The 25,119-nt window shown below is 44.8% G+C and overlaps 1 protein-coding gene across 3 annotated transcripts in view; it reads left to right on the forward strand.

Moving 5' to 3' along the window:
• The window catches only part of LOC147240062 (corticotropin-releasing hormone receptor 1), a 71,595-nt gene that overhangs the window by 29,838 nt on the left and 16,638 nt on the right, over positions 1-25,119 (forward strand). For all 3 annotated transcript variants that reach the window (XM_086195855.1, XM_086195854.1, XM_086195853.1), the window contains exon 5: positions 20,367-20,452. In XM_086195855.1, coding sequence (XP_086051981.1) covers positions 20,367-20,452 — 86 coding nt within the window. The remainder of the gene's footprint in view (positions 1-20,366; positions 20,453-25,119) is intronic.

The raw sequence follows: 25,119 nt of genomic DNA on the forward strand, positions 1-25,119 counted from the left end.
CATCCAGCACCACACTGCTGTTGTTTAACAGACGGCAAATGAGCTTAAAAGATGCAGCGCGTTAGAAGAGGAGGGAGGAAGTCAGCATGTGCAAGTAATAAACAGGGCTGTGAGTCTCAGGCAAATCCCAGTTACCATGGCGAGACGTTGAGCCGAGCCGAGAGATCCTGATGCTTCCCCATTGATGTCAAAAATTTTTTTTAAATGACTTTCATTGCCAGGGTCAACAAACGCTTGCTGCCATCCTATTCCTCTAGAAATAGAAATAGAGGTCAATTATTAGATGATAGCGTCTCTGATGTTATAATACAGCGGTAGAGAAATCTCTCCGGTTCAGCATCAGTGAGAACGAGAGCGAGCAAGTTGGTTCAACTGAATGCCCCAGCTGGTCACGGTTGGCACTACCAGGAATGAGCGCTGACCAGGACGCGCTCGAGTTAGTTTTCATTTCCAATCCAAGTGTTTATGGATTACTGATCATAGGGCTGGACTCAGAGGACCTGGATTGTACCAGATGACCTGGAGAGTTTGGAAACAGACGTTTTTAGACAGTTTAGCTGTTGTTAGCTGTCAGTCTCCATTAGCTTCAAGCTAACGATATGTGGCTGGCTCTTTCTGCATTCTGGATTGACAAAGAAGTGATGCAGGAGGGAGAAACATCTTTGTGAGCTGAAGACTTCTGTTAGTGAGTACTTGAAGGACCAAATACACTTTCTGGGGAAGTATTGCTTTATTCCATCTTTTGGCAAAGTGTTTTATTGTCTAATTGATTCGGTGTTAAAACAAAATATTGTGTGTTACATTATACTGCAAGCATGCTGTCACTATATTGAGATTTAAACGGCAACAGCTTAAAAACAAACCAAATCCTCCTACGCTGTCAGGCTGATTCAAGTTAATAAGTAAAATTAACAGTAAGAACAGCCGTGTCTCATTTTTAATGTACTTTGTCTCGATTGAGACGGATGTACTGGGTAAGGTTTGTGCAGCGGACTGAACAATGAAGCAGTGTCTGTCAGTATTTCAGCTCTGTCACAGCGGTGGTGTCACCGAGTTTCATATGGTCCTGAGCAGATGAAGAATTTAACTTCTATAATTCAGCAGCTTCATATTTAAGTGATGCTTTCATTTAGACGCTGTGTGACTTCCTGTCTGTGGCGGCCGAGACGCGACATGAGAAAGTCCCAAACAGCCTGAGGGACAGACGGTTGCGTTTACTCACCCAAACAACCACCTCTTCTATACTCGGCTGCTCGGTTGTAGTTCAGGCGTTCCTCTTTATTTACTTGCGCTCTCGCAGGTTTGATTTATCCAAGTTTGAGTTGACTACAAGTTTGTTCATATCAGTGTCGTCTTAGTCCAAGAAGACAATTTTAGTCCGGTTTTTGCAAAGATTGAGCTTTATTTCTTTGTGGTGACCCTAATGTGTCTCTTCTGGTTAGGTTTTAGTCACATATTGGTCATTTAATAAATCATGAATTGACAAAATCTTGTTAAGCTTTAGTCTCATTTTAGACATGGGATCATTTTTCCTTTCAGTCGTTGAGATCTCTACGTTTAACTCACATTTACTCTGTGGATTTGCTCATTTTCTGCTCTTCTCTTCGGTGATGAAAATGACTTTAAGGCTTGTTTCAGTTGATAATCTCTACAAGGTTGACTCATTCCAGTTATTTGACTTCATTGCAATCCCACGTTGTCATTTTGCCTGGTCATTTGGTTATTGTTCGTTTTTGCTGACAAAATTAACAGCACATTTCCTAAACCCAGCCAGACCTTAACAACAGGTTTGACACCATGAAACAATTATTTGTTAATGATTAAACATTCATTCACAGTGACGTTGGGAGGATTACAGCAGATCGAGGCGCCAGATTATAAATCTCTTCCATGTGTGTAGTGATGAATAAAGACTGTTGTGAATCTTTTAATTGAGAAGTCTTGGTGGCATCCAGATCCCCCCAGAAGCAGAACCAACCGGGTTCTGCTCATTCGCTTCGCTGCTGCAACGTTGATTTGAACAAATACTGACTGACAAGTGAAAACCTGCCGCAGCGGTCGTCTTATTAGTGCATCTTAACAACACGGACTTGAGGTCTTATGCATATCTGTGTAGGCCAGCGCAGCACAAGCACCACCAGTACATCCAGGACACACAATGAAGAACCAAGGTGATAAAAGCCAGCGTGTTTCTTGATAATTTGAACTCTGAAACCCCCCAGCAGGACCACCGGCAGCCACCCTAGAGAGAGTGAGTCGTGCTACCATTCAGCTGGAGCTCACCGGTAATTTGACACTGCAAGGTTCATTTCACCTTCAGGATTAACATAATCTCTATTCAAGCAGTGCCTAAAAGCCTGCAAAAGACCGCCTGTCAGCTGACATCGCCAGCAAAGGTCAAGTGCTCAGGATGCGGGGTGATGTTTATAGAAATTTGGGGCTGCGTTACTCTCCACTTCCTGCATGTTAGTGAAGCGGCAGCTATGGATTACAAATCACTATGTTCACTGTAAGTGCTATTTCCAGCATGAATTTATTATTTATTAACAGTTGTTAAATATTTGATAGTTTTTACCAGGGAGGTCACAGGAGGCAAAAGAAGAGCACCAACATCTGAGCTGTTTGTCATTTAATAGCTTTTCATTGTTCACTTCCGCAGCAGACAAACACTGTGACCTTAATTCTCTGTTTTCACTGGCGTCCTGATATTAATCCCTTTTAGATGAAGGTAGCAGGTTATTCTGCTGTTGTTATTCTCTTTGTTGTTCTTGTGCTGCACCAGTTTCGATAAAATGCATCAAAAGCAGGCTACTCTTGATCACTGATGATGATAGAACCTGGGAAACATCGAAGATTTCGGGAGTTTCCGGGTGACAGTGTGATACGGATGTTGGTGCAAATCTGTGCATTTGGGTTGTAAATGCCTGACAAAGGATTTGAGAAACTGGGAGCACCAAGTCTGAATCAGAAGGAACAGATTTGTCTTTTCCCGCGCATCCACCAGGGGGCCCTGTACATCGTCTGGTGGATAGCGGCAATTTGGCCGTCACATTTGTGCCTTCAAAAATCGTACGATCACATGGTCTCAGTATTTCCAGCCAGCCTGTTTTGCCCTGTAACATTGTAAGATATGCAGAACAACCGCTATTGAATGTCTCAGAGTTTTATAGGGAGGTTAATTGGACCCCAAAGAGCAAGAGTTTCTAAAAATGTTGATAATCCAAACATGGCTGATGAAGGTACAGTAAAACTGCCTCAGGGAGCAGACCAGATGGGAGGTGTGGTGTCTTGGCATCTTTCTGTCCTGTGAGCAGAGACCTCAGTACTCCAGACGCCAAACATTCCCCAGGTGGCAGTTCTTGTTCAACAGTCTGTTCAGAGGCTGGGATTCTGATCTGGACAAAAATATGTGCGTGATATTGAAAAGCTGTCTGAGTTTTGATAATCCAGAATTGCAAATGTAAAGAAATGAGGTTGCAGTCAAATCAGGAAATGAGGCGTTTGTAAAGTTTCATGAGATAATGTTGTGTGAAGAAAACTCACTTGTGTATCTTGGCAACGATCAGCCCACAACACCATCTCTGCTGGTCTCTTTCACCTCCTTGAGGTTCGGGCCAGAGATGGCGCTGTCTCACAAAGTTGCGTTGAATGGAACCACTGACTTTTTGAACTCGTCCGAGGCTGCAGGTCTCATCTACACCAGACTTTGCTTGTATAATCTATGTAGAATCCTGTCATGAAACAATTAGATTATTGAAAAAATACGCAAAGATGAACTCATCACGTCTCATTCAGGTTCTGATGGGCTGAGAAGAAAATTCCAAGCCGGCCGAGGCCTCCATACTGATTACATCCACATTGACCCAACACGACGCTAGATTCCCATGCAGGCCCCATGGCGCTGCGAGGCCAGGGCCCAATCACCGGCGCCCACAGCTTTAATGTCAAATATTTGCCGCTGGAGGCCATGCAGCGTCTGATGTCTGCTTCGCCAATAATTTCAACACATTCCAGTACACAAAGCGACTCCCTGAGTGGCCTGTGTGGTAGAAGTTCTGGCTGGGAGGAAACATGTTCTCTCACCCTTTGTACTTCATGGTGTCTCTGCAGCGGTGCTCAAAAGCTTTTACATTTCAAGGTATACAACAACTATGATTTTCCTCAGAGCGAGCGAATGCCCAGACAGTGTTGATAAGCAGACTGAACAGGCTGCAACTAATTAGTTTCCACGCCATTTCAATGCCGCTACAAGGAGAAAAGGTATCAGTTCAATGAAGGGATCCGAATGCATTTGGGACAGAGGCCGTCTTTAATTCATTTCATTTCAGTTTCCTTCAGTGCATAAATTCACAGAAACTAGAAAGAGCCATGTCTGGTGAAAATCAGCCCAGAAGTTTTTTTTATATTCTTGCTGACAGATAAACAAACAAACACCAGTGGAATGAGCTTCCTGTCAGAGGAACTGCTCGGTAACAACCTTGTATACTCTCCAAACCGTGAGAGAATCAATATGAGATGTGGTCCATCAACAGGACCAGCAGGCAGTATTAGGACGCTCTTAAGTGGCTTCAGGATCTTGAGTGGGCACTTAAGCCAGCCTCAGTGGAGGTAGCTGCTGTCCTCAGATCAGCTGGGAGTTTATCCCAGAGATCAGCTCCTTTCACAGACAGCAGGCCTCTCATCTGGTCATTTGAATTATTGGTTCAGAAGGAAGCTGATGATCTGTGACATAGCTGCGATCAGGAAGCTTCAAGAAGTCTTGAGGCCAAAACCACCAAAAGATAGATGAGCAAGCGCGAGGTTCTAAAACTGGAGTCTAGAAATTTCTTCCAGTGTCAAGAAGACGATTGATGCGTATTTTTGTCTGGAAATATTCAACGTGTTCAGAAACAAACGTGTCCATGTATCGACCCACCAGCATGAGATGAACATTCTGCAGGTGAAGCAGCAACTTTAGCCAAACCAAACCCCGCTAAAGCTGCTAAACAGATTTATTTCCTAAAAATATCCGTCTCTATTGTGTCTGGGGTTTGAAAACCTCCCTTCTTTGAATTGCTCTACTATGAAATAACAGTTCCATGAAGCACAACGCAGGCACCAGGTTGGATTTCCAAAATTAGATTGCTACAAATCCTCGACTTAAGTCGTTGAGCTGTAAGAGTTTGTTTGTTTGCTTCCACTAAGAACACTTTTTTATTTTTATCAGAACAAGTCGAGAGGTATCAAGTTGTCTATTATTAGGAGATATTCAGACACTGCAGGACAGACAGAGCCTGTGTCCACTGTGGTTTTCATCAAAGATTTATCACAAGTAGCCGTTCTCTACCAGAGCGGTTCCACTTGTGTAGATGGTTTGCTGCGGTTCTACATGAAGCTGTTCTTTTATTTCAGTCTTGTGTCTGTCCTCTGGTGCTCCTCCTGAACCCAGACCAGCCCTCTAGATGCTCTCTGGATGTTCTTTGGGTTCATTTTCCATGTCAGTGTAAAGTCCTGCACAGTAAAAACAGCACCACCATGACTAGACAGGGCAAGAACTGGTTCTTTTAACAGTTGCAATCATCTTTGTGAGCTCAAGACTCCTGTTAGTGAGCGCTTGTAAGTCAAACCCACACCTTTTGTGTGAAGTAACTCTTTGAAAGAGCCTGTGTTGGTTCCAGGGTTAGAGGATAGTGGTGCGCAGGTACAAGGAACCTTCCTGTGTCTTCAGAGTAAAACCATTTGTCAATATGAGACTCAGAGGAGCTACTCGGGTCGCCGCGTGGGTGACACACACATGACCTTGACAAAACTCTGTGTTTGAACCACGATAGCGTTGTAAACCATTTATGGTCCCAGTTACTCTTGATGGTCTTAACTCACTGCAAATGAGAAGCTCTGATCCTGTTCTCGCAAGGAACCAAACACCAGCAGCTAGAGGAGAATCCGGGTTCGGTCTCAGACCCACTGCTCCCGTCACCTTTGGTGGACGTTGTCAGCGACGTGTGTTTGTTTACATTTGTGAGACGTTATCAGCGTCACAAGAATCCTGAATAACATGTTTGCGGTTTGTTGGTGGGCGTAGCAACAACTCACCGCCAACGCTGCTTCAAACTATGGCTCAACTAATGCTGGTTTGGATCTCTCACATATGTTTGTGACAAATGTGTGTGAGAGGCGGAACGTTTAGTGTTTGACAAAATGAATTTTAATGTCCAAAAGCCGGCCAGGGCAGCACCAGACCAGAGCGCGCTCTACTGGACAAACAGTGGAAGCACATCACTTTGCCTTCGCTACAAAAACATCAGAGCATGTCACCTGACTAATCGCTAATATCGGCTGATGAATCGCTAGTGTCGGCTGATGACTCGCTAATGTCGGCTGATGACTCGCTAATGTCGGCTGATGTATCGCTAATATCAGCTGATGAATCGCTAATGTCGGCTGATGACTCGCTAATGTCGGCTGATGTATCGCTAATATCAGCTGATGAATCGCTAATATCAGCTGATAAGTCGGTCGAGTCCGAATGAAAAACTCAAAAATGATTCTGAAACATCTCTATTTGTTAAGATTTTGAATTAGATTTATTGACATTCATTCTGGACGTCCCTCAGAGACGATGATGAGCGTCTGTGTGTCCTGATTTAACTGAAGTTATGACTCAGCGAGGGACGAACGAGTATAATTCACTCACTAGTGAGAAGTCAATTGAGTTTTTGGACCTTTGCTAATTGCATCATTATACGTCAGCGTTGACAGGTGAGCACAGCACGGTTTGTTTTGTTTGCTCTTTTAATCAGTCCAATTTCATTTGTGTCTAATAATTGGATGTTGCTTGCTACTGGACCTCAGCGCTCAACTCTGGTTGTTGAGTTGTCAGCGAATACAAGTATTTAACTTCTAGTTAAAAAAAAAAATCACGTTTTGATTTATAAGTTTCCAGGTGACTCGAGAACAGAACACACGCAGCAGTGAGGTGAGAAATGTTTTACCACGTTTGGATGTTAATACACATCCACCGTCCAGAAATGATGTTAATTTCCACACTGTAAAGTAGAAACGCTCATGACAGAATGTGTCTGATGATATTTAACAAGAACTCATTGTTATTTACAGCAAAGACGTTGTAGTCACTCAGACTCCTTCAAAGAACAAAGTACAAACAAAGAAAAAGAAGAATACATGACAGCATTAAAACTACGGTGATACGCTTGATGACATCTGACACCGAGGAGTTAAAGTATTTGATTTTGATTCAAGGTTTCATGTTTAACCACTTAAACATTCCTGTTGACTCATCTCACAACATACGGACACAAACGCAATCCTTTTACCCACCTAAATATTGTGTTTACATAAAAACATATTTTTGTGTTTAGGAATGCTAGTTATGCTATTTCATTATCCTTTTATCAGTGCCATATAATTAAAATGTAAGAGTTGGTTATCGCGGCAGGCCTGGACTCGCGAACAGGATTTGTTATTTTGTTCACACCAAATTGATTTAACAGCTCGTTGAAATATTTCCATCAAATGCGGCAGCAGCTCTATAAATTAGCAGGCCGACGCGTTTATGTTGAGGCCGGTTCTTTGCTGCTGGAGCAGTTTGTGGTGCCGTTAACAGACGGTGATGTGATGGAGGACGTAAAGCTCATCGGCAGCTTATTAAATAACGTACCACTGTCATTTACAGCCGTTGGTTCTTGTCTGAAATCCCTCCAGATGGATGGGACGTTCCAACTCCGACGCGTGTTGATGAGCTTTGAATGCCTGCAGGAGGTGGTGAACGAAGGTAAACTGCCTGAAAACTCTGCTCACATGAAATGAGTCGAACAAAGGGAAACAGAGTAAAAGCCCACAGAGGAGAAGATGCAGTGGAGGATTAGTGTGTAGTCGGTGGAGTCACAGATTCGTCTTGGTATCCAACACCGAGTGATTTGACCGTCACCTGCTGTTGGATTAGAGGTGAAAAGAAGCAGATGGTGACTCCACATGTGACGGAGGGAGCATGTGGCGCTCCCCTGAGTAGCGGAGGGGCGAAGGCACCACCAACAACAGCTTGGATGTAGAGTAACTGGTGATGTACAGGTGGGGAGAAAGGGGGTGGGGGACCCGGAGACCCATAAAAGAGGAAATAGCTGGAAGGACTGGTCCCTGTTCCCTCTATGAGAACCAGGTGTGGGACTGAGGGGTGCAACGTCCTTGGTTCACGACTCACTGACTCAGATCAGATTCTGTCCCATTTGACGGCACCGGACCTCTAACTGGTCTCAGAGAAGAAATCCCACCGATCAGTCTCATGTTTGTGTCCTGCCAACGCTGAGTGTCATTAGACAGGGCGCCACCTAGAGGATCACTGGTCCAAACTCAAGTCAGGACAAAAAAGCAGAAGCAATTTTCAAGACTGAAAAACATGAATCCATAAATCCATTTTTTGAGTCTTTTTCCATCAAACATTTAGTTAATAAAATGTCAATGCAGTTTGAAAATGCTCCATTTTTGCAGAGCCCACAGTGACGTTTTCAATTTTTGTTCTGCCCAAAGACTCTCAGACTGCCAAAAAAGACGGAAGTGATCAGTTGTCCAAATGTTGGCTGATTAAATGTCTTTGTTGAGGGAAGTGATCCCGATTAGAACATGGTTGGAGTGGTTCAGAGGACTGATTAGTCCATCTCCTCCCCACACAGCGGGGTCAGTCAGGCCAACAAATGTGGTCATAACATTTCAAACATGAATTCATGTCGTGCTTCATTTCGAAGAGAAACGGATTGAAAAGAAAATTCCGTCTGAGGATCAAAAAAGTGACTTGAGCTAATCTTCCTGACGAGACTTAGAGGGCTGAAGAAGCTTAATTGCAGCCATCAGCTGAACATGCTAATCACGGCGAGCTCCTCGGTATCTTTGATGCTCTCCCAGATGATTTAAGCATGTTGTCAAACATATGCACAGAGGGGATGACAGCCGTCCAAGGGGCGTTGTCCAGACCGCTCAGCCACTGGTGTGTGACAGCCGCCGCTGGCTCTGCACGCCATCCTCTGGGTTGGTGACTCAGCTTGGCATCTTTGTTGTTGCCCCACCCGGAAACCCCTTCCCCATTTGCTGCCAAGCTTGACTTTCCCTTTATGGCCCCCAGAGGGAGGCCGGTGGGTTGTCTGTGTGTGCGTCCATACTCCCTGGCTTGAGTCGTCTGGTCTTTGGCCAGTCAAGGCAGACACATGATGAAGAGGAGAGGGGGCAGATTTATTTAGAGTAATGCTGGCGGTCTGCAGGGTGGCAGAATCCTCGCCCCAGCCCAGTCTCCTGCTCACGCACCACGGACGCAGTGCATCTTTTTGTTGAATGAGCTGCAGCATGGCAGCGGCGCTGCATCCGATGAATATTAATTCATGGATATGTGGATGAGAGGGAAGCGTTGCAGGTTTGTGAGTGTAAAAGTGTGCAGCAGTGTTTTTTCTTCACATGATCCTCCAGTAGAAGAATTAACATAAAGAATATTCTCCAAAACAGACATTCCTCCGCATGCCCTTGAGGTGTCTGCAGAAGCAAACACCAGCCAGCCAGGAAACACACCCACTGTAAAAACTGCCATCAATTCCCTTCAGTATAGACCGTCTGCATTTGCTCAAGAGCTGCTCCACTTTCCAGTTTGGGTAAATTTAGCACCTTTTTTTTCTCCCCCCTCTCTTAATGAAAATGGGGTGGTGGCAAACTTTTCCATGAACAGCAGGGTCACAAGTTTTTACCTGAATACCATCAATTATTTCAGAGTGAGGGTGAGTGGAAAGTTGCTGTCTGTTCTGTTTTGGGATTTATAAGTTGCCAGTGAGCAGATTTGTTTGTGGAAGAGTCTAGAATGGGTCCTTTAACAGCAGCCATTTTGACTTGTCCTTGCTGGGTAGATACATGCAGTTAATTAGGTTAATTATGACCACGTTCACTGTGGCCACCTTGACATGACATAGCGGGCTGGCGTTACTGATCTGGTTTAGAACGACTCCACAGATTCAAAGAACACTATCACACGAAGCTCTGAAGGAACATACCTGTATTTTTTTTAGGCCACACACATCATATCTTGTGGCCTGAAAAATAACTAAATTGAGGGAATGAGTTATGGGGCCATGATTAGAGCCTCCAAAAAGCCAGTTCCTCATCATCCTTCAAGAACACTGTTGTGTGTTTGTTCACTGGAATGACAGACGCATGAAGCGGAGCAGAACCATGAAGATCCGTTTCAGCAGAATCGCTGCTGTGAAAACGGCCTTTTTCCTCTTGTTATCTCCAACAACGTCTGACCTCGTGGCTCAGATTTTTACTATTATGTTGTGCTTAGTTCTGCGGGGATGTGAGAAACATGGGAGTTTGCTCTCATTTTGTGCAAATAATTAGTAATTTTCTAGCCTGCTGAGGCTGGGTTAAGTAAGTAAGTAATTGGACCCCATTAGCATGCACAGAGGGGGAAGATGCTTCTAAGCTGCAGCCATTGATCCTCTGTGATGAAGTGCCAGGCAAATGTAACTAAATCTGGGTCAGCATATTTGCCCATGGAAGACCTACAATGAGGGATCAGTGCGCCAAATATTTCTGCTTTATTCTGCGTTGTTGGCACCAAAGAAGGCCTTCTATGGAATCGTCACTCAGCAGCGTTAGTGTGTTTGCACGGCCTGTAGTGGTTGGAAATCGAATGAAAAGAGGATCATTTAGCCTCGAGCTTGGAGGGCTGCCTGTGTTCCATCCTGATGTAGCACCGAGCTCCTGTTTCCACGGGGAGGATTTAGCACCTGGTACACAGCAGTCGCTGTTTTTAACACTCATTCAGAAACAACAATAGCCGGTCACTCAACAGAGATTAAATCTGATATATACTCTGTTGTAGCGTACATCTCCTCAAACAATGAAATCCACTGTCAGCCTTCTGTGACGCTCCAGAGACAAACCTGTCTGCAGTTAATATCACTCCTGGCACAGCCCCAGTTTGGCAGCAGCCGCCACATGAAATCAGCAAGTTATTTTAGGGACCTTGAGCCCGTGACCCATACAAATGGCGTTTTACGACGCTGTCAGTGGCTCATTCCTGCTACACAAGAAGACTGCAGGAGGATGTTAATAACCGAGTGCCACTGCAGTCAAAATCAGATGCCAGAGAAGAGATGAATCTTACTTTATCCCTACATGCTACGTAGGAATGACAGAACACACGCAATGAAAGCGTAGCTTGAACATTTTAATAAAGTGAGAGGGAGATTTTCCCAGAAACCCCAGGAACTGGCTTTCACCTCAGCCACACAGATGCTGGCCTGAACGTGTTTTTCAGTTTTATGCCCTGAAGAAATCATTAACCCTGAGAAGTTCAGTATCACTCTCATGCTTGTGCTGCAGTCAGTTAGCCTAGCATAGCACAACTTAAAGAGTGAAAAACTACCAGAATCTTCAAAGCTCTGCTTGTAAACACTCAGTCTCTATCAATCACATCTCCGTGTCTCTGACGCTGTGCTGTAGGTAACCCTCCAGCCTCACTTTTGAGTCTACATCAACACCTTGTCTCCACATACAGATCTCTGCTGCCTGTAATTAGTTTAATACACAGAGCGCACCCCCGATAGATGACTAGTCCAGAGTGAGAGGATCATTTTTGTTTTTCGATGCCTTCATGTGTGGAATATCCACCTGGAACACTTAGCAGCATCAGCCTCGTTTTTAGCTCACCCTTAGCCTGTGAGCTTGTTTTTGTTTGTTTTTTTTCTTTCACTGAGTCCACAGTCTTTCTGCCCTGCCCAGCAAAAGTGAAGTTTTTTTATCAACATACTCGAAGTGAATGCCAGAGTGAAAACAAACAGAAGGAGAAGCGTCGCAAACACACGGGGAATCACCGAGGTTTCCATTGGAAAACAGTCACCTGCAAATGTATGAACTGATCGACAGGCCCCAAACATTCATATGTGGACACGCAGCAAGAACAGATTTGGAAACTGAAAACTCTTGTTTTTTTCTGTGTAGACGTGGTCGTCTCATGTGTTGTGGTTACTTGGTTCAAATGCTATTTGGATGTTCGGGATCCATTTCCATTCTTTTTTCTTTCTTCATGGACTTCAAACAATGGCTGCTTGAGAGGGAAAATCATTTTACATGTACTGAAAGAAATCTGAGTTCAGACCAGAGGAGGAGATGGTGTGGAAATGTGGAAGGGGAAATTCACACCCGCCGCTATGACATGCCGTTCCATTTCTGGGGATGAGCCTGTCAGGCAGCAGCGTTGGGAATACAGCCGCTCGTAGCTACGCTGCAATGGTTCACAAGTGTGAGTCAGGCTTCAACAGACTTTGATTCCATGCAGGTAAACAGTCCATGAAATTGTAATTCACAGTCTGGGTCACTAAATGCTGATTCTTCTTTGTAGCTGATCTGCGCTCAAATGTATCGTAGTTTAACAGTCCACAGTTGTCCCTCAACCCCAACTCGGTTTTGCGTCTTAAATCGCTCATCAGACTCTTAAAAAAAATAAACGCCAAAACAAAAGAGGAGGTCTGGATATCCGCTTGATATGCAAGAAGCCCTGGAAATGTTTGGCCGTTTCTTGTAGCGGCAGTTTATAGTCGACGGGCTCAGAGATTTAGAAGTCAGGAAAGTGTTGAGGCTTTGGTTTACGGTTCCTTCAGTTTACATACAATAATAAAGTTGTAAATGCCAAATCCATGCTCGGAAACTCCAGTCTCACATTTCAAAGTCTGGTGTCTTGCTCAAAAACAATCCTCCCTCGTGGTGCAACTGAAAGACTTGCAGTCACAAACAGGACTTGAACAGCGGACTCAGGTTTCAGAGCTGCCTCTCCACCCTCCGGCCTGAGATTCATTTTCTCTCAATCCATAGATGTCATCACATTCCCATTTTTGTAAGCAGCCCTTCATATCCCAAAGTGACGCTGGAGGGTTTCCGTCAGCGTTCTGGTTTGAAGCTAAGAAGCGCTGACCAGGCATCAGGATTTGATGAGGTGGCAGTGAGAACAGCTTGTTGTTAATGACATTTGATGGTTGTCGGGGGAACGATTTGTGGCCGACATCTGTTCATCTGCTTATCTATTGGTCCAGTACTCTTGTGTCTTTACTGGTGCATAACCAGATATCGTCCCTGAACAAAGACTTAGATTTTTGCACACACACACACACACACACACAACCTAACAACATGGAGACAAATATTTAAGTTACAATCAGAAATTGCACGGAGATTTTTTATTTTTTTTATCCGAACAAAAAAACGATCATTACATCTGGCTCGTACTCACCAAAACAGCTCCAATGCGTTTCTCTCTTTAACGAGAAAGTGTTTCAGTTTGGAGGTAAAAACAAGCAATGGTGTATTAATGACGCTGTAGAGGTGTCGGATCGGACGGAGCCATGCAAGCTGCTTCCGATTATCACATGTTTTGAGCCCCAAAAGGAAACAGGCTTCCTTTTTTTTAAATGGCAGCTACTCAAAACATTTATAGCCCCACAAAAATACCACTGTGTTGTGAAGCCATGAAATGAGCTTCAGGTAGGTTGCTGAAGAAACGAGCCGGGCAAACAGAGAAAGGACGTCTCTCTTTCGTTCCTAGCTTCTTCCACACTCATCCTGTCTGCTCCGGAACCAATGTGTGTTGTGAGGATACTGAGCTAGCTTCTTGTCCCTGAAAGCAGCGCTACAAGCTAGCAGCAGTTTCGTACACACTTAGCTCACGAAATACATAGAGACAGAGCTCGGAAGAGGCATGGGGGAGGTGGACCAGCGAACCATGAAAGGATGTTGTGACTGTTCCTTCAAAGCAGCCGGTCTCCAATTTTTTTCAGTAGTGAAGTCCCCCCCCCCCCATCAGCTCTGCCTGGGCTCCACACCATAGTTTTGATAGAAGAAAAACAATTTAAAAACACAAGATTCAGCAGTTTGCCATTAGTGTCTCATTTACTCAGAAAAACAAGCAACTAACAAGTAGAACCACTTCATTTCACTTGTGTCCCTCCGTCCCAGTCACCTTGACCTCTGACCACCAAAACCATTTCAGGTCATCCTTTCATCATTTGAAAACATGGCATTCCGTAAATGTCCTGTTGACCTTTGACCGTCAAATCTTTCGAGTTCGTCATTGAGCTCCAGTGGATGTTTGTGCCAAATTTGAAAGAAATCCCTTGAGGTGTTCCACAGACATCACATCAGCAAGGACGGGACGGCCCGGCCATCTACCCAAAGTCATCATCCCCGTCGCCAGCATTGTGGAACCATAAAAACTTGAATGATGCTCATCACTAAGTTTATTACAAACCAGGTTTTATCCTAACACCGCCACATTACAGTCGTATTGAACGACCTCTCTGATGAGATGGACGTGATGGTTTTCTTTCTGGCGTGGAGGAAACTGCAGTTTTATTCACTATGAAAGACATAAATGAATGTTTCCTGCAGTACTGTAAAGTACCCCAGGGGTGCGAGTATACGGCCATCAGAGAAACACTGATGCTGTGCAGCGCTGAGGCTGTGTGAGTTGCTAACAAACATGCTTACTCGCCTTGCTTCCACTCAAATCCCTGCAAATGGTTTGTCAGCTGGATGAAGCCTGAGGGAAGTCGTCTAATCATGTAACGTTGTGGAAATTTGATTTAGATAAATAAGAGAGAAATGCGGGAGCTCTGTTAGAGTGTGTTTGGAGACGTGTCTAGCCAGACACTAAACGCAGGTCTGATTCATCTCTTTCTATCAAGAGAGATGAATCATTTTCAGCTCCAATATCGATAAAATACTCCTATAAAACTATAAAACTGTTGCGTGGGATCTGCAGATGTTTCCTTGACTCTGCATCATGAGATTGGCTGTTCAATCACTACATCAGAGAACTTTGTCCGTCTCAACTTTTGACTTTGACATTTTTCTCATCACGCTGTTTAGGTCTCTAGGATATTGCATTTGGGGTTCAGGGAATATTTCTTAAGCTAGGTAATCTTGATTGGGGATGACAGTCCCCTTACACATGCTATTTTTACTCAGCTCATTGCACATTATTGCCCTCAGGCAACCCAATCCCTTCCTATTATAGTACATCTCTAACCCTCCCTGAAACCTCCTGCGTTTGGCTTTATCAGCTCCCATCTCAGGACATGTTCGCTCAAGTGGAGAAACATCTGATACATGTTCATCTTTAGTGCTGCATGAGACCCTGAAGCAGCGTCTCTCTGTGAGGAGGATCGAGCGAGCGTGTCAGCCTTGTTTCTGACGTTCACCAGATCCAAACCGAGATCCAAATGGACCGTCCGTGACGGTAATCCAGAACGCTGGTCTGACTCAGGGAGTATCTGCTCACGGTCTGCTGGACGTCCGCTCTGTGAGTGCAGTCGCACACCGGCCGACTGCAAATGAGAAACACTGCTCCAGTCTATCAGCACCTCTCACGCCCCTCAATCAGCCTGACAGTCACACTTTCAATTTTCACTTGAGTCACGATTTGCAACAAAAGAATCTCTGAAAACACCAGGGTTTGTGTTTTATTGTGTATTTGTTTGAGTTCCAACTACCCTCAAACCTGGAGAAATATATCATCTAATTCAGGGGGCAGTGCAGCAGGGGGTGTCCCCCGAACCAGAACTAACGCAGTCCTTCCTGACCGCTCAGGTCTGTTCGGGGTCGCCTCTCTCGCGTTTGGTCACATGTCAATCTGTCACGTCCTTGTTAACCCTTCATCTTCTGCAACATCCACATGCTCGTTCAGTTGTTTTAGAGGGGCATCCAGGCAGAGTAATAAATCCCACCAACACAGGCCTTACTATTTTACACTTCATGAGGAAGAACGCTGATGCTCTATTTACAGCAGCCGGCGCAGCTGGGAGAATCTCATCCACGCTCCACACCGTTTCTACAGCCATTTATTTGTCTGGGGTGCAGTGAGGAGATTTAATCTAAACCAGGGAAGCAGCTGTGAATGAGCCAGACGCCAGTTCACCGTAATATTAGACAAGTGGGCAGCGTCTCAGATGTCTGGAGTGAGAAGATGCTGCCTCGCAGCAGAGTGCAAACACAAACTCCATCTTGTGTTTCTTTAGTTCTGGATGCTGACGCCGTTCAAAAACCTCTTACCAGAAGCAGCTGCGCTGCTGCAGCAGGCGAGCTCAGCGAACGCTTCAAGCTTCCGCAAGCACCAGCACCACATGTTTACAACACCAATTTAAACCCTTTTATAGTGGTAGACACAAATTTGCTGGTTCAACAGTGATGGTCGGCGGTTCCTGTTGGTAACAGCTGGTCCGTGTCAGGAGGCAAGTCGGCGGCTGGCCGGGCCCAACGAGTCTGTCGTCTGAGTCTGAAACAAACTCTGCTGCAGGAGACGGGAGTTCAAGCCCCGTCGCCAGTTCCCTGTTTCCCATCTTTAACCCACACTGTAATGTTCTGCTGACCTTGCTGTTGTTCTTGAACGTCTCAGCTTTAGAACTCACCTGCAGAATATCTGAAAGATAGAAATAACGTTTTCTGCATAATACATTTACTTTGTTTTGTGGCTAAAAGCAGCTGTAAAGGCCGACAGGAAGGAAATAAATTGTGGTTCATATTTTCAATAATGAGAATAGAACTATGTGGCCAGGATGAGAACCACTGATAACAGTTGGATTCCATCCATCCCGCCATCTTCTCCCTCTTCTCCTGTTGAGGGTGGTGGGGGTGGAGCCTATCCCAGCAGCCTTCCCCCCTGGACAGGTCACCAGTCCATGGCAGGGCCAACACATAGAGACAGACAACCATTGGCTCTCCCAGCCACGCCTACGGTCAATTTAGAGTCTGGATTAACCTGGTCCCTCTTGATGTCTTTGGACTGTGGAGGAAGCTGGAGTACCAGAGAGAACCCAGCAGGAACAGGGAGAACATGGAGACTCGCCCAGAAAGACCCCGTGCTGCAGCCGGGGCTCCACCCACAACCTTCTTGCTGGGGGGCCACCGTGAGGACCACTGCTCCACCGGGCCGCCCTCAGTTTGATTATTTAATGGAATTATGAACATTGGAATATTTTTTTTGCTGTTTTTTTTTTGTTTTGTTTTTATACAAAAGAAGAAGAAGAGAGTGATGACATTTTATTAAATCAATAAATAAATGAAAGTTGTCATTTTAACAACCTCCCGACCCTTCCTATAGAATGGATATTTGAGTTAACGAAGTGCACTTGAATGCATCGTGCAGTTTCCTGCCCCAGCCGGGGTTGAACTTTGGCATTGTTTCAGTTAAAATGCATTGTGAGTGTATTTTCTCCTCCTTTGAATCTTGTTTATTCATCTTTCTTCTTTCTGAATCACATTTAAATGCACTCAATGTATTAAATGTGCGATATAAATCATGTGAAGCTGTGCAGTAATGATAGCTCCGGCGCGGCGCTACACTTCCAGCCGTACGAATGATGGATGAATTATTCTGAATATCACAACCTCAGAGAAATGTCTTGCATCAGAATCTGATCCGTTTGGTCTGATAACATTTTGGAAGTTTAAAAGATGGTTAATTATTTATGCACTTACAAGTTAGCTGAGGAAGTTCGCCCAGCTTGGCTTATAGAGCACGCTCAGTAGGGACGCACCCGGCAGCACACACCAAGGCCATCTAATGTGCAAAGCAGAGATTTACCTGGCGACGACGAGCTTGAACGCCAGGGATGTACGTGACGTTCATTTAGATGAAATGTGAAGGAGTATAACTTCGTCTAAACGAGCGACGCCTCCAGGCTGTGAGATCCGGCGGCCTCAAAACTCCTCTTCAAACATCTCTCTGACGTCTTCGTCCTCAACTTTAAATTGCCTCATTTGCAGTATTTCAATTCCACAGTGGCCTATTTAACAAATGTTCATTTCCTTCAGCTTGAGAAATAATAAATGTGAAATGACAAATGTGAAATTCGCTGCAGATTATTTCATCTCTGCCCTGTGACTGTGGAACCAAGTGTGTGCGACAATACGACGGGCCGGCACGGAGAAATACAATTTCACTCATTTGTCACAGCAGTCTTTCCAACCTCCCACTGTTCAGATTACAGTCGCCATCAATATGTTGAATTTATTTTAGGAAATAGGAAATAAACACCGGTTGACCCAGGAGTTCCTGTCCACTCCTGACGCGGGTCCAGAATCACCTGCTGCGGCAATTAGCTGTTAAATGCCAATAATCTCCTCAGGTGGAGGTTTGGTTTGATCGGAGGATGGCATGGGTTAATAAGCTTTTTTGCAAATTGTGAGAAGAAGTGGAGGTCGTTGCAGATGTAAAGAGGGTGCTAGTGTCAGCAAACGTGTGAAGAATCACAGTTTATGAGACGGGCTGGAAGGATATCGCTCCGGATTAGCCTCAAAAGTAGAAAATGTCACAGTGCCACTTTAAATCAAGCAGGAATTTACATGCTGCTGCCTTTCAAGCTAAAAAGTGGAGAATTCTATACAACAGGAGTAACTTCTGTGACTTTGAGGAGAGGGAATCTGTCTCCAGTCTCTGAGCCCACATGACATCAGACGGGATTCCGTCGACATCTTCTGATACATTTTGAAGTATCAAAGTAGAAAAAGCTGATGGGGAAGAAGTCCCCGAGTTTCACTGAAAGTTTTTATTCTTGCCTGAGGTGGTTTTTGCCCTTTTTCGAAAGAGAAGAAAGAGGAGATGGAAGCTCTTTTCAGAATCAGCTCTGATTCTCATCCTCATCTCTGATCAGCTGCTCTGACACCGTCACCTTCACAGATATTCTCAAACTTTGTCGTGGTTGTCGGACAGCAGCAGCGTGTCCCGTGTTGGTCGCTGTGAAAGACGCGTCACAACTTGAAGGTCACATTCTTCTTCCTCTTCTTCTACTCTCACAGCCATGTTTTCTACACCGCCATCTTCTGGCTGCATTACATAGCCTTTATCATTCACACAATTCAAAAAAGTTGCTTTACAATTGAAAGGAAGCATGATAGTAGATACAGGAAATAATTGTGTGGACTGGTTTATGTTCCTTTTATGCGGAAAAAAAGGGGAGCTTAAATTTCCCGATGCACCCACTAGAAGGCAGGTTAAAGTCTGACTCTCCACTCCTCCTTCGCTGCCCGCCGGCCATCTTGTTGCAATTATCTCACCCTGCAACATCATAAATGTTTATAGTAGAAGTTCATAGTATTTTCTCAGTTCACACGACCTCTCATGGTTTCAGTGTTTTTCTCTGTGTCTTTCTACCCGGCACCACTGTGGTGGTTCTGCTCTGTTGGCCCGTATCTGTTACCCTGCAGGAAGTAGACAGAGGAAGGCTCGTCTGCCTACGTCTAACGTGCAGGATGAACCGGTCTTCACTGTGCCGTCCCATCTCTGCTTCCGTGAAGCTGTACAGATCGACCACCAAACACTCTGTCCTTGTTTCCTTGCTGCATCAAAGTCCAGTCAAAACCAGGCTGGTAGTTTTTGTGTCATGTCAAGTTTGCTTGAGAGTCGAACTCCAGCATGTGCAGTATTTAAAACAAGCGCATCCAGTGGTTTGCATCCGTTTGATTGGATTTTAGAACATGTTTTTATGGCCTCTGTCCGATGCGCCGACGCCTGGCGTGAAGGATCATGGATATTACTGCCTAATGTGTTTTTCATGATGTTTCATCTCTTCATTCGGCCTCGCTGGGATGGTGTTTACAGTGTTTTGATGACGAATGTCCCTGTAAATCTCAGATGTGTGTTCATTGTTCTGAGCGCTGCTGCAGCTGGATGATAAGTGATGTCGCTCGCTCTCTATTAATTCGCCATCTGACTGGTTAAAGGCTGTTTAAATTGATCATGAACACACAGACGTCCCATTATTTGCTGTTTCTGTCACAGATCTGATCAGCAACAAGCTCCGAATGATGGCAGCTTTGTTTCATTGCTGCACGTGCGGCGTTTCTGTGGCCCCGCCCACAATTAGTCCTCTGAATATGTTAATGTGCTGTTTTCTGTCTGTTGACGTGTAAAACAGACAAATCACTCCTTTCACTGGATAACAATTCATACGTTCCAGTCTGTCTAGACTTTTAACAGTTCTACTACACAAGAAGTATTCCAGGAAGGAACACAATCTCCTTTGTGAGCTCGAAACAGTACTCTGTACTTGAAAAGCACGATACACACGTTGGTACTGCTTTCACAATCAATTTGACCTCAGGTTCTCTGTCGTTCCAGCGTACTTAGGTTTCCTGTGCCGCCGTGTCAGTCAAACCTAATAACCTAAACACCTAATGTACTACGGTGTGTAAAACGCCACAACTCATTTTCTGAAGATGAAGTTTAAGAGTGTTTTTCTGAAAAGAGCCTCACTCTGGCTGACTTCCTGGTAAACGTTAGATAATTAACCTGACCTTCCCCATGCAGCATGACACTTAGTCCTCTTCTTCTCTGTGTGCAGATAATGTTTATAGAAAATGCCTGGCCAACGGGACGTGGGCCCTGAAGGGGAACTACTCCATGTGCAAGGCCATACTGCACGAGGAGGTAAGGCTCTGTCCCCATGAATGAGGCTTTTCATGAAGGCCCTCGAAGCTTACGGCAACTACACATGCTCATCAAAGACGCACAACAGAGGCGGGTTTAACAATGCAGCGGAGTAATTGCTAGCAAATATAGATCCAGGATTTGAGGAAGGGACTATTATGGGCAAAAAAAAAAAACCTGGAAATACATTATTGGTGCTGTGGAAGAGCCAGGAGCATCGCTGGAAGGAATCCCCTTCAAAAGCACAGTGATTGTTGAGAATTAGCATCTCACAGGCGCCGCCGCCGTTCTTGTCATTCCATGTCATTTCACATAAAGTTGTGGGGTTCCAGCTCGTTAAAAGCAGGGAATCAACCTGCGGTTATTCGTCTTTTCAACACACGTACACACAAAAAGCAAACAATGACAAGAGACATTGTCACAAGGAGAGCGGCGGCGGCGGCAGGGTGTTGATGCTGTGGTCCTGCTGTGCTCCAGATTTTCATCCATTCACATGTGCACGTTGTTCACCTCCACCTTGGAAGGCGTATTGTGATGTGATGAGCACTCATTTCGAGGCTTGGACATTCAGACAGAACGCGCTGACCCAAATTAGGCTGCACTTAATAACCCATAATGATGATGTATCGATAATAGATAGCACAGGACAGAGGGATGCGACGCCGTGTTGCCCAGCCTCACCATCTGTTGAACTGAATATGAAACAGTTGAGTTCCCATAAACATCACAACCCTTGTTGACTTCTCTCTAGGTTTTTTTTTTAATTTTTCATTCTGTACAGACAAACCCTTGCTCTGTATTATTGGCTGTGATGGTTCATGTTATGGCAACAGAGAAAAGGTCGACACACGTCTTCAGGGCTTTCAGGTTCAACAGGCTAAACTTTTAATGAAAGTCTTTCATCGTCCTTCGTCCCTGGAGATGGACAAAAAAATAGAGCCCCTCTCTAGGGAGCTGAGAGCCACACTAGTTAGCTTAGCACAATGAATGCTAACACTTCCCACCCACCGCCATTCATTAAGCTAAGCTAACTAGCGTGGCTCTCAGCTCTGGAGACAAAGGACAATAAGAGACTATGAGATCTATAAAAATCCATATATATAACACAAGAGCACATCCGCAGGTAGAGAACATCAGATAACGTAATTGTCTTGGGGTCAAAAATGTAAAAGTTATAAGCCGACGCAAACCAGGAGAAGGAATCGCTTCTGTACTCTCTGGGCATCGCGTCTCTCGTACGTCTGCCTGCCCAGGAACCTGATGGACGTGAGGTTAATGCTCTTTTGTGCACTGTCCCTGACTCCCTGTTTAATAAAGTTACACCATTCTACAGTGACTGGGCAAATAAGATGCAAATATGAGAAATGATTTCATGTAAGTTGCCGATAAAAGAACAAATTCACAGATATAAAACAGAGAAGTATAATAATAACTTGTAATGACAATAAAGTTTAATAAAAACATCATAAAATGAACCATTAAACAAAAGCCATAAAAAGCAACATAAAAGGGAAAATTAAATGTTGTAACTGTGGAAGGATGGGACAGTGGAGACTGAGGGGCTGTCAGTGGAAGAGTTTGATCAGCTGAGCTCAAAGGGTTAAAAGTTCCTGGACAGGCTGGCGGTCTTCGGCGGCGGCGGCGGCGGCGGCGGCGGCGCTCAGACTGATCCCTGCATGAGTTACGGCCACTGAGTAGAAATGATATGAAAGCATAAATGATTTTTCTGTGTCATTAGAAGCGGCCATAAATCTGAGCCGGCCCTCCGTTGATAAGAACATTCTTGATGATTAGCATTTTCCCCCGAGTGATGAATCTTTAGCATCACACTCTCAGGAGCTGCCATTGCCAGAACTCGCTGGCTAATTTTTCAGGCAGAGGGAATAAATACGGAGCTGAGGTCACTGTGCTTCCTAGAGGCGACGGCGGCAGCACGGTCCTGCTGATCACTCCTGATCAGACTGCTGTTTCTTGTGTGACCGGATTTCTGAAATGCTTTGTTTAAATGTTGAATAAGTGAATGATGCAGCAGGTAGCTGACTCAGCGCGACATGGGCCAGGAGCTAAATCTGGACATTGGGTAGAGCCAGAGTCATTTCCATTCTGTTGACATCCGATTCCAAGGCCTATTTTTACATATTTTTATCTCTTCGTGCTTTAATTATTTTTAATTGTTGGATTGAAAAAGGATGACATCAACAGTTGTGTCAGGAAGCGGCCCGTGCTAGTGCGAGCTAACGTGGAGCAGCCTGACCTCCAGAGGACCACGGGGTGAAAACACAAACTTTCAAATGTATTTTGGACATTTTTCTCTTCACTCGTCTGCGTGAGCGGGAAGTCCTCGCTCTCCGGTCCAGGTCGTGTCCCGCTCATGTCCTTCCTTTCTGAAAATGTCCTACTTAGCTACCTCAGTGGATGAGTCAGTTGTCTTGGCAAGGCCAACGGTTCTTCACCAGTTCTTCACCTTTCCCTCCATCAGCATCAGCTCGAGGGTGAGGAGGGATTGCCTGAATTTTCTCTTTCGGGTGAACTCACCCTTTAGCTCTCGACTCCGAGGAGACTTTCATTCTCTCAGTTCTTGATCTCATCATGTAACAACAGCTGGTTTTCTATGTCAACTCTAAAAAACTTGCTGTTTATACTCTGGTTCCATCCCAGGAGGACGATGTCCCCGTTCCTCACGCTCCTCACGTCTGTGTATGCTGAACACGATTTTAATAAATGAATGAATAAGATGTGGGCCGTTACTCAGACTTCAGTGAGTGAAGGACTGGCTCCAGATGAACTGCCCATGATGCAATAGCGTGGCTCAATTACGCACTTGTGGTGGACAACACTAGGCTGGACCGTATTCTTGAAGGCTGCCGCTGCGCTGCCCTGTCATGTAATGGATGCAGTCATTTGTAAACCTGCGAGCCGAAGCCAAGCCATTATCCAGAGTCTGATGTCCAGTCGATCCCCGACAGAGACGGATAGAGTGTCTGACCTTTCAGAAGTGTGTATTTCATTTTTCTTATTGTAGCCATGCGATAAATCAGCAAGTAGCAGCGTGACTGACATCAGGGAGGAAGAGGGAGAGTTGAAGTTGCTTCTCTTTAAAGTTCAGTCGGTATTGAACCGGATAGTCGGCGGTCCCACTGGGAGAGGAGCAGAGTGGATCAAATGCTTATTGGAAAGTTTGTTTGAGGGGGAGAAAAAAATCCTCTTTTCCTTCGGGGACTTGCTGAAGGCTTTTTTTTACCCTCTGGTACCTTTGTTGTTTCTTAAAGACGAAGAGTGAGTCAGGTTTGACTCGGCTGGCCCACACATTTGGAGAGACCCGAGGCGAGTGGTGGGTTGGTCTTATAATATCCTCCTGTCCTCCACCCCCTCCTCTCAGGCCCGGCTTGGCTTTCCTTTTTAAAACCTGGTCACTTGATTTGATGTTGTCTTGTGTGGGAAAGATTCAGATTTATTTCATCTCCATCTTAATGCATCACTCAGTGCATGGAAATGCTTCTTCATTTGACCCTCAAATGATCTTTTATGGTGTCTCTGCTTCACGAGATGAGAGACAGAATCCAGAGATCCTCATCGGTGATAAAAGACGTCTGCCTGTCCTGGAGTTCTCATCTCGCCACAAAACTATGGATGACGTCCACCTGGCTCGTTGAACTCTCCTGATGGGTTTGGCTGAACCCAACATTGATTTCATCTCTCATGGATTCACCGTGCGTGAAAAATAGCCGTGTGAACGTGTCATCCGTCCACATCCAGAGACAAAATAGGCTGTTGCTTGTTCCAGTGTTGCCGTGAGGAGAGAGAAACGGCTGCAGGCACATTTGTGTCTGAGAAATCTTGTTGTCTTGACACAATAAACTGCTGTGTTGAAGGTGCAAACACTCCCCGCCTTCATTTATGTGGACTGAGATGGATCAGAGAGCAGGTCTGAGCAGACTGTATACATGTATGTACTGTGTGTATATGTACATGTATGTACTGTGTGTATATGTACATGTATGTACTGTGTGTATATGTACATGTATGTACTGTGTGTGTATGTACATGTATGTACTGTGTGTGTATATACATGTATGTACTGTGTGTATATATACATGTATGTACTGTGTGTATATATACATGTATGTACTGTGTGTATGTATATATATATATACACACACACACATATGTGTATGTATATATACACATATATATGTACATATATACATGTACATATATATGTGTATGTATATATACACATATATATGTGTATGTATATATACACATATATATGTACATATATACATGTACACATATATATTTGTAATGTAACCCTGAGGACACGTTACCCCCCCAATGTACCCTGGTGTGATTGTGGCTGTGGAGCATCGGTTGGAATCTAACGGTCTCTGAATCAGCAGGAAAAGAGTTGTTACATCAAGATGTCCCGTGAACGAGTTTCTGCTGCAACCAAAATTCCGTGAACGGGTCAGATGACATATATCAAGAGTGGGTGGGGCTGGGATTAAACATGCTCACATTTAATCTTGGCGGAGACACCAGTAGGTTACATAAATCCACTTACAGCACAGATTACTGTTGTGAGGGAAAGCCGATCACAATGGAGTGAGAGACAGTGGTCTTAGCGCAGATTTACAGCAAGATGAGGAACCTCGGTCTGCAGCAGC

This window comes from Aulostomus chinensis, chromosome 23, assembly GCF_037954235.1.
Source record: "Aulostomus chinensis isolate RoL2024-O1b breed Wild chromosome 23, RoL_Achi_v1.0, whole genome shotgun sequence".
NCBI lineage: Eukaryota > Metazoa > Chordata > Actinopteri > Syngnathiformes > Aulostomidae > Aulostomus > Aulostomus chinensis.